At 30.6% G+C, this 11098-nt stretch overlaps 1 protein-coding gene across 1 annotated transcript; it reads right to left on the bottom strand.

The window, feature by feature from the left end:
* Positions 1-485: 485 nt before the first annotated feature.
* LOC108984042 (isopentenyl-diphosphate Delta-isomerase I) lies at positions 486-6168 on the bottom strand. Its single transcript, XM_035682801.1, has 6 exons — positions 5892-6168; positions 3758-3813; positions 2382-2473; positions 1529-1631; positions 1310-1447; positions 486-1029 (listed from the first exon to the last, which is right to left on the bottom strand). The coding sequence occupies exons 1-6, from the start codon at positions 5951-5953 to the stop codon at positions 776-778; spliced, it is 705 nt and encodes a 234-aa protein (XP_035538694.1). The 5' UTR covers positions 5954-6168; the 3' UTR covers positions 486-775.
* Between the last annotated feature and the right edge of the window lie 4930 nt (positions 6169-11098).

Consider the following 11098-nt stretch of genomic DNA (forward strand, 5'->3'; position numbering starts at 1 on the left):
TGGAGGCCAGCAGTAACAGTTTTTTTGTGTAAATCATGCAAGGAAAATTCATGATTTGGCTCATTTGATAAACTTGGTTTGTAGAGGTTTGGATTACCTCCAACAATCCTATTACCAATACAAGTTTTATTCTCTCAATTCTCTCCTACTTTCTCTCATTTTCTATTCTCTTTCACATAACCTAAAGCTTACCCATCAGCTTCATCTCAGACATCCGGAACAAACTTTGGGATTGAGAGACAAGGAAAAACATCACTTTCAACTATTTGCAGTAATTATTATGGATTTTATCTGGAGGCAACGAAATGATACTATCCATAACCACACCACCATATCGTCAACTGAGCCAAATTTATGAAGAGGCTCCACTCACCCTTAATATGAACCTAAAAAACAACGAACATCAGACATCTACCATGCTCTCCGGAAAAATTTCTTAAACATTCGTACGCTATAATGTTATATAGCTACTCGTAAAATTCTACTAAAAAATCACAAAGCATACACCTCACATCGTTGCATATGATATTTCCAACATATCCATAAAACAAATAAATTCGAGTTAACAATATATAAATCCCAACAGCACAGATTCTTGTTGAGCTCTCTTAAATCATGAGACTGCAACTCTTGTGTCAGCCAGTTCAATACAACACAAAAATAGCTATCTGTAAATTGTAACAAGTTGTGGTTCAAAACAAGACAGAATTAAGCAAGACAACAAGGATATCATGCCTTATTATTTGGAATTTTATTGGTATATGACCTGAAACTTTCAAGTCAGCTTATGAATGGTTTTCATGTCGGCAGCTTCCTTGACAGTTCCTTTCTCAACATGATCCCACCACTTGAACAAGAAATTGTCCACGACTAGCCTGAACCAAGGGGACAGCTTCAAACCGTCCTCACCAGCATCTGCTTTCCTCAATAGCTCTTTCAATTGACCTCGATTCACATATTTGACATCGGCTACTTCATCCGGGTTTGGATTGACAGTAACGTCTTGGACAATGAAAAGGAGGTAATCAACTGCAAATACAGATTAGGAAAACAGAAGGTCAAGGTGACAAAACCCGGTAAATTTGCCAGCTATGTTGACCGGCTAGCTTAGTTACAGTTTCAAACAAGATTACGAGTGATAAGTAATGATGGTCAACTTATACGTGTTAGTTTTTCCCCAACTTGTGCATAAATTATTCCAACACTAGAATCAGCACACATGGTCGCCAAGGAATGATAGAGACAAAAAAAATTAAAATAGAACACAGGACAAATGAGGCATAAGAGAGTAACAAGTTGAAATCATTACGTTCATGCTCCCCCCACTTGCCATCAGAAGGTGCCTTGTACAGTATGCGGCCCAGTGGGATGAACTGATCAACTGGCACATCTTCAGCAGGAATGCCCAGTTCATCCAAGAGCTTTCTTTGTGCAGCATTCCTTACACCTGGGGTGAGAAAGGATTTTAGTCAAAATGAAAGGACACAAAAGGCGCCCATTAGATATGGAGCATATACACATTACATACCAAGGACATTCTCCTGAATAAGCTCAGATTCACGGTATAATGGATGGCTGCAGCAGGTGTTCGTCCACACAAGAGGGAATGTTACCTTTGTTGCAGACCGTTGCTGTAGAGACAACAAACAGTGTAAAGCATGTCACCATCTATATTAACATTTACCATAATAAATCATGCATGCAATAACACCCACAAACTTTCAACCAATGTCCAGGCACAAGAATGTAGAAAGAAGCAAAAACAAGTGTGGAAAGACATATAACCATCACTTAGATTATGTAATGTTGCGTGAAATATCCAATTACATATCATCATAAGCACAAAGAGACTTTATGGAGATAAATGCATTTGCAAATAACAAAGCCTAAGATCAAACCAAAGTAACTAAAACAGCTATAGCCTCATATTCAAATCTCCATTTGTGAAATTTTCTGCTAGATCACACGGCAACCTCCCATTTGAAAGGGCTTAAGAACTTTTTTTTTGGGAGCTGAGAAGGCGTGGCTGTATAAAAGCCACCCTTTGTTGCCTTTCCCAACTTTTTTCTTCAGTCTTGGATACTTTCTCTTTTATCCTCTTGCACAGATATTATAAGATGCACCATGTCGGGCATAAAACAATTGCAAGGACAGGCTCATAGCCAGGTTGCACATGACAGCTTCTAGCCTCGTTCTAATCATTGAAAATCTTCAGATGCCATTCCATTCAAAGGATTTGTACACAGCCATACAAAATGCTATCATTGTTGCCACATGCTTCATTTTTTACATAAATTGTACACTTTAGATTCAAACTAACATTTGTACCCACACCAAATAAGCCTGAGACTTCCCTTTCAAGCTCCTGTTCTATTGCATACCTGAAGAAGTAACTCATATTTTGAGTTAAAAAGAAATACACTGAAAGCTCTATGTAGCATATTTCCGGATTGAATTTTTTCCCACAAGTGACCTGCAGATTTGTAGAAATGCAAAACAATGAATAAACCAAGCTTATTGATCCAAAGAAGGAAAAAACAACAGATACATACACAAAGGATTCTACTAATTGTATATAACAGCAGTTTTTTAAGGAAAAAACATGTAACAGATGGCATGGGGTTGAGGGAGAAAATGACGGAGAGCAAACAAGTTTAAAAACCCATTTGGTACCCTAAAATACCATGGCGAAGAAAAGAAAATTTGTATCATTACAACATTTAGCTTCTGTTTCCTCTCTTCATAGTTTCAACATATTGTCTCTTTAATAATCAAGGTCAATGCTTTGGAGAGAAATATATATAAGGCAATCTGAAGATACAGTGGTGTCTCATTAGAATTGCATTAGCAATATGAATATCATATGTCTGGTACTAATAGTTTTCCATTTAATCAGAGACTAAATTCAATTTAATAGCCGCACAATCATCTTTTAGGACAAATATAGTAAAGAAGGTATAGTTTTGAGCATACTAGGCAAACATTTTGAGCATATATTTGACACAATACTTATAAAAAAAAAGACACAATGTCAAAATTACACTGGTTTATTGAATACGTACTACATTATCAAACGCTATAAAGCAAAGATTTGCTAGCTCACAAATCAATCTAATCACTTCTTCAGAAATGCTGTAAATTTGTTCGCTTCCATTTCTTTTTGCTAAGATAATTTTTATTAATGACAAGTAAAAGAGAGACAGGCATAATAGAAGTACTCCGGAGGTATAAAACAAAAGAAAACACCTAGTAATAGATTTCCTTGCATTTTCATCGACATCTAGTAAAATATAAAGTCATTATTTTCTTTTAGAAGCATCCCAGTTTACCTCCAGCCAAGGTTATCACAGGTTTGGATTTGCCACAACACAGTATTCGGAAGTTCTAAATGGATAATAGAAGATTTGAATAGTGAAATACTTCACTTCTTTGAAGCATTAAAGAGTCTTCTTCCCCACAATGGTATCCAAACTTGAGGAAAGAAGAAAAGATAAAATAGTAATCACTATATCAATTTAATTCGTACTCACATATTCTTTAGGAGAATTTAGTAAATTAAGTACATAACAATACTATCGCGGCATGAACCCTGAAATCCCAAAGTAAATATAGAGGGAAGAAAAAAAATGTTCACATGATATCAAATGGTGCAAATATTTAAAAACCTAAAAGTTCCCCCCACCCCAACAATAAGGAAAGGAAGGGGTGAAAAGTACAATGAATACAAAGGAGGGGTAGCAGAAAAAAAATTACTTACAATTGTATTTCGTATCATGACCAACAACACGATCATTCTCATCTACCAAGATGCATCTATAGAAAGTTGGAATATGAAAACATCATCAGCTAAGCATGCACAAAAAAAATTGATGAATGATAAGAGTACACATGAAGCTTGAATATTTAAGAGAAGGGAAGAGGAAGGCAGCTCCAGTTGTGCTTAAAACATCTTCATAAAATAATATTGAATATGATATGAAAGTTAAAAAGACAAATCTGAGCAACAAACTACTATATAAACCAACAGCGAAAAACAAACTTGTACAATCAACAGTTCACTCTAGTGTAATAATTTTCATGCACAATTCATACTTTGTTCTACGCATCAATTTTTTACCCCATCCCATCTTACTTAGAAGCATTAACATAAGTCACGTATATTGAATTCAACTATAGATCCTCAGTAGCAGCAAAAAACGCAAAGAAACAATACTAGCAGGGTGATCATGCATGGTGTGTCATACTTTCTCCTTTTGCATTAGAGTCATAATGCACTCCAATCTATGTATTAGTTTATTATTTACAATAAAATCAACTAACATTCAGATAACCAATTAATGGAAGTAAAATTTGCATGCTAGTGAAGGGGAAAAAAACACAATTCCTCAATTGAGAAAAAAAAATACAATTCCAAGAGACCAAGAGACATTCATAATCTAGCTCTCCAGCTACAATATAGCACATAACCACTCCATCTAAGGAACAAATTCTGTTTAAGTCGACACTGCCATAATAGCTTCACCACTGCCATACACACTGTCACTATGAAAACCTCTACCCAGGCTACCACATTCCTCAGCACTCAGCCTGCTTTTAAGCTCTTATCCTTTGACATGCCCTAATGCTGAGAGGCAGATTAAGAAAGTCAAAAACTGGGCAAGCCAATTTTGAACCTTACCAACACCATCTGGCCTATGTTCAGTTAGGTACACCAACAGAATTAGTTTTCAACATAATGTTCAGGATCCATCAGAAATGCTAATCTAAATCCAGAAAGGCTTTAGCCCAACAATACTGGCCAGCCTGTACAAGAAAAAGTATACACATAGCTCACCCAGTTTATGAATTCCCAAAACAAAGCTTTTAAAAAAACAGCTAAAAGTGGATTAAGACATTAGTCTGAAACCCACAGCACAAAAAAAAAGGCTGAGATATTTTTTAATCTATTTTAATTGAAACAGTAAGGACTAGAAATATGTAGCCATAGATCTCCATAATATGCATTGAACCTATACAATTGCATGAACATTTAACTATTATCATCCTAAAGTCTCTCAGCCATGCAACAAAACCTTTGACAACAGTTGTTTCAATCAGTTTGTTGTAGTAATTTTTTATTCCTGTAATAAACCCAATTAAATTGAAACCGTAAATCAAGTGCTAGAAAAAGTGAGCTGAAAAGTAAAACTACCATGAGAAATCAGGAGAAGTAAATTATCCTTGTATCTTTTTATTGAGCTAAAAATGAAAATAAATTTTGAATTGTGTATGTATTTATGTATAAGTACGGTGTCTATATGTTTGTGAGCATTCAATGTTTCGCTGTACCTAGTTATGGATGATTTATGTATGCACATGTAATTATGTGTGTGCGTCTGTATCCATGCGTGCAAGCGTATAAATAGACAGCAAATCTGGAATGAATTAATTTTTGAACCGTAGGTAGAGAGAACAGAATTTCAATGAAAATGACAAGAATTGGTTCCAAGCATCCCCCACAGCAACCGAAATTACGTTTGGTAGTCAGGAAAAATAAAACATAAATCTTAGCTAAAAACCCAAACTAAAAAAAAAAAAAACTCTTCCAGTCAGCTGACCCGCAATTCATCTTCTTTTCACTATCAAAACAAACCGAGAAATTGAGTTTCATCTGTTCATTTCCTCAGAAACCCAGCAGACGACAACGTAATCAGCACAACAAAAAAGAATTAAATAAGAATGAAACTTAAACTTAAACAAACAAACAAACAAAAAAGATCTCGTTGTCATCCCCTTTCCACCATTTGCTGAGCAACCAAAACAGAGCAAATCGAAGAAAAGCTACGAGATATCAAATTGAGGCATAAACAAGAAAAAAAAAAGGAGAGAGAGAGAGAGAGAGAGGAATATACTCGTCCTCGAACATAAGGCGCCGCTGGACGGCGTCCATGCCGGCGTCAGGAGCGTCCCCCATGGCGATATGAAAAGTGAAGAGTAACCTTGAGGAGAGAAGAGAGAGGGTTGGGGAAAGGGGGAGGAGAGGGGGGAGAGGATGAAAAGCGGAAGAGAAGAGAGAATGAAGCAAAATGACGAAAGGGGGAGGGAGTCTCTTATGGGCGTGGCTGTGGTACTTGTAAGAAGAAGTCGCACACTTTTTGGGGATTCTCTCTCTCTCTCTCTCTCTCTCTCTGCATGGGACTGTCCGCCTTCTTTGAATGCAATTTATTATTTCCCAAAACAAAAAATTGCAATTTAATTGGCCAACTATCGATTAGTGTCAGAGTCAATATTTTTTTTCTATATTTGCTCTTGATTTGGAGCTATCAAAAATTGTATTTGAAGGGGATTCATTGCATGTGATTCAGGCTATCAAAAAGGAAGAGGAAGAAGGGTTGACTAGTGCAGGAATGGTGATACTTGACATGTGATAGTCATTGAAAAAGTGTACACCTATTTTGTATATAAATTTTTATTTTTATTTTTTTATTTAGTAATTAAAGAAATTTTTTTCAATGATTTTGTGATTTTTTTATTTTTAAAAATGTTTAAATGGAATTAAAAAATGTTTGAAAAAAAATAGGAAAAAAAAAACAGAGTTTAAACTATTCGGTTGAAAAAAGGTGTAGGAATTTCTGTGGCCCTAGCACCACTCATCTGACATTAAGCAAAAGCTCAAGCCAAAGTATGTGCTACTATATTGATCAATAAAAGTCTTTTTAAAAAAAAAAAAAAAAAACTCACTTTGTGTCTATTATCCCCCAACTTGAAAAAATGTGAACGCAAGTATCCTTTAGTTATATGAAAAAAAAAAAAAACTAGGAATGCAAATATAAAAGGTGTAGAGATAATAAAGCTACCGATTGGATTTTTTTTTACTTAATACTTAAAAAAGTGTTTTTAATGAATTTGTAATTTTTTTAAAAAAAATGTTTAAAGGAGCTTAAAAGAAATTTTAAAAAAATAAAAATAAAAATTTATACGTTCGGTACCCACTCTCGATTGTGGCATAATCTTTTTTTAAAGGAAAAAATTATACTCATTATTCCTACACTACACACCATGCATTTTTTTTCTTATTAAAGTTGTGGTGTATGGATGATGAGTAGAATAACTCAATTAGTTTAGTATGAAAAAAATAAAAAAATAAAATAAAATAAAACTTTGTTAGTCATCATCCTCACACACCACATACTATACTTATTTTATTTTATTATTTTTATTTTTATTTTTCCTAAACTAATTAAGTTATTTTACTCATCATCCATACACTGCACAGTTGGTAAGAGAAAAAAAATAAAAATAAAAAATTATGTATGGTATAAAGTGTGAAGATGATGAGTAAAATTTTTCATTTTAAATAAATACTTATTGTTTTGTTTAATGAAGAGGTTTCTGACCATTTCAAATGGGTCTCATCACTATGGGTGTAAAAAAAAATCGAAAAATGGATTAAATCATATCAGACCGAATTGGTGGATTTAGTCCGATTTGTAAGCGGTCCGGTGTAGTACTGGTTCTTAAGAACCAAAACCGGTGCAGTATCGATTTTTATAAAAACCGGTTTAAAACAAACCAGACCGATATATATATATATTTATAATTTTTTATCTTATATATAATATTTTTTATTATATTATTATGTTATATGTTAAATTGCTAATTCATATAACATGACATTTTAATCTTATTATTTATTATTCAAGCCTGTTAATCTTATAACATAAAATTAAAATAACATGTGATATAATATAAAATTTTAATCTTAAACAAAAACATTAATATTAAATTATTAATAACAATACCTACCAAATCAGTTTCGGCGGAGTTGAATCCTTACCCTTTTACAAATCTATAATAATCGTATTTTCAGATAATATTAAAAAAAATATTTAATAAGCATGGTTTTGTTTCACATGTCAACCATTTCATATTATAGAATTGTAAAAAATATTGTAAAATTGTGTCTCATTACTCCTATAACATTACTCTACGTCTCTACCTTTATGAGTACTTACTATCATTTCAGTAACATCCTGATAAGCATTAAATAATGAAAAGAATTATTGTTATTTTATTTATTTATCATTTATTTTATGTACATCAAAAGATATTGAATAATATATCTCTTATTAAAATGGTGTTAATAGCTTTTTGAGAAAATCTATTTAATATTTTTCTATATTAAAATATTAAAGCATATTAAGTTTTGGTGTTAAATAGGGAAAATCCATATTTATAACCCATAATATTTTATTAATGACTATTAAGTTGTGTCCCTAAACTAATAGATATATTGACAATATTGTTTGTATCCTAAATCATGTTTATAACGTTGTATGTATTATACATTGCTATATATACATGAAAACCAGTTTGCAAGCGGTGTGGTGCGATACTGGCTCTTAAGAACCAAAACAGTGCGATACCAATTCTTATATTTTAAAAACTGATTTGAACCAAACCAGACTAGTATATATATTTATAATTTTTTATATTATATTATTATATTATATGTTAAATTGTTAATTTATATAACATGAAAATTTAATATTATTATTCAAGTCTATTAACCTTATAATATAAAATTCATATAACTAAAAAAAAAAAATAATACCCCAAGTTTTTACGAAAGAAAACCGTGGTTACAACCGGACACCTAGAGCTACAAATAAGCATAAAATTAATATAACATATGATATAATATAAAATTTTAATCTTAAACATAAACATTAATATTAAATTATTAATATAAACTTACTTTTGATATATATATCATTGATAAATGCATTTTTGACATAATAAATTATAATATATATTTTTTGTAAAAGGTTTTTATACATTTGATCATATATACTCATATAAAAAAATTTAGAACTCATCTAGACAACAGTTAAATTCAATACTATACTAGTACGTATTAATTATTATAAAATAATTTACTTATATTATAATATAAATAGATTAATAATTTAGTATATATAAACATCATATTATTACTAACATAAATAATCCGTAAAATCGAAAAGATTGGATCAGAACAGACTGAAACTAGAAAAATAGAAGTTTCAGTTTCGATAGTAAATCAGTCTGATATCGATTTTTAAATTTTTAAAACCGATATATATTAGTTCGATTCTAAAAAATGAACAAAACCTCTACCCATGACCAAAAACTCCACGTGGCCTCCCATGTGACTTGCACTGCCTGTGTATTATTATTTAAAAAATAAAAAATAAATTTTATGATTTTACAATAAATTATGCTCTTTTTTAATTTAAAAATAAAAAAAAATAGAGTAACAATGTTCCCACCTACAGTTTTCACGTGATTGATTACGGAAGAAAATGTCTATATTAAATGTCAACTACTCCACCTCTATGAGTACTCTTTTTTTTTTTTTTTTTTTAATCAACCTTTATGAGTACTTACTATCATTTTAGTAACATCCTGATAAGCATTAAATAAGGAAAAAATTATTGTAATTTTATTTATTTATCATTTATTTTATGCACATCAAGAGATAATGAATAATATCTCTCTTATTAAAAAGGTGTTAATAGTTTTTTGAGAAAATCTATTTATAGATTTTATTTTTTACACACCTAACGCATTGCTCATGTGAAAACTTAATACGTCAACTATACTAGAGAATTATTGGTATTCTTATTTTTTTTAAAGTTATAATGAGTCCTATCATAAATGACGTGTTTAACATAAAACTCTTTTAAATTCTAAGCAAAGAAAGAGTGGAAATATTTTTTTACTTTTCTAAGGAAAAAATAGATAAATAATATTATAACTACTGGTCATAAAATTGATTCACAGCAATAGTGGAAAGTTGTGTTTAGATAGTGAAATATATTTAGATATTCTGTAAATAGTAATAAAAAAATAATTAATAGTAATAAAAAGTAATAATACAATAATAAATACTAGTGAGATATTTGAGTAACTAAACTTAGGCCAAAACCTTTCTCTGCCTTTCAAGAAAAAAAGAATTTCTGAAAAATAAACTTTTCCTTTTATTAAAGTAATAAAAATATAGAAATATTATTCTTGGACGCCCCTAAAAAATAATATAATCCTTTTACCTACCAAATCAGTTTCGGCGGAGTCTAAACCTTACCCTTTTACAAATCTATAATAATCGTATTTTCAGAAAAAAAAAAAAAATTAAAATTAAATATTTAGCTTTGATCTGCTAAAAATCCAAATCTAATACCAAGTCTTATAAAAATCAAAATTTTCTCAAAAACTTAAAACTAGTTCTCTTATAAGCATGGTTTTTTTTCACATTTTCCCTTGAAGTCTATTTAATACTTTTCTATATTAAAATATTAAAGCATATTAAGTTTTTGTGTTAAAGAGGAAAAACCCATATTTATAACCCGTAATATTTTATTAATGACTATTAAGTTGTGTCCCTAAATTAATAGATACTAGGTGAAAGCAACGTGCAATTCACGTTTGCTTAGTTTATATATATATATATATATATATATTTTTTTTTTTTTTGTTAAGAACTAATTTTTTATTAATAAGGATGTAATGTTTTCAGTTAATTAAATAACGATGTAATATTTATATAATTTATAAATAATTATACGCTGTGATATATTATAAAAGAAGAGTATTAATAAAAACTATAAATAACATGGTCCTATAAATAAACATCATCCATAATTTTATGAAAGTTGTTTGAAATAATGTTGATTATAGGATAACGATCCAACATTTTTCTCATCTTGCATTGTCTCAATAGAGAGGACATTAAAACGCCTATGATGACAATCCAACATTTTCCTCATCTTGCATTGCCTCAATAGAGAGGACATCAAAATGTCTATGTTTTTTCTCATTTAGTTTCTCTAGATCTACATAAACTTGAATTTTCTAAAATTTTTTTTTATAATTTCCCCACAATGCTTTTAATATATGTTTGATGTTCCTGCAAAATAAAATTTAAATAGCTTTACATAATTAATAAAAACCCAATTTCTTTTTTAATTAATTCATTATAATCAAACTCAATTTTTGAATAAAAATTTTAAAAGATATCTCTTCTGTATGCTCCATCAACTCAACTACTGAACAACTAAATGTCTTTTCTACCACTTCA

This window comes from Juglans regia, chromosome 11 (genome assembly GCF_001411555.2).
Source record: "Juglans regia cultivar Chandler chromosome 11, Walnut 2.0, whole genome shotgun sequence".
In the NCBI taxonomy this organism is placed as follows: Eukaryota; Viridiplantae; Streptophyta; class Magnoliopsida; order Fagales; family Juglandaceae; genus Juglans; species Juglans regia.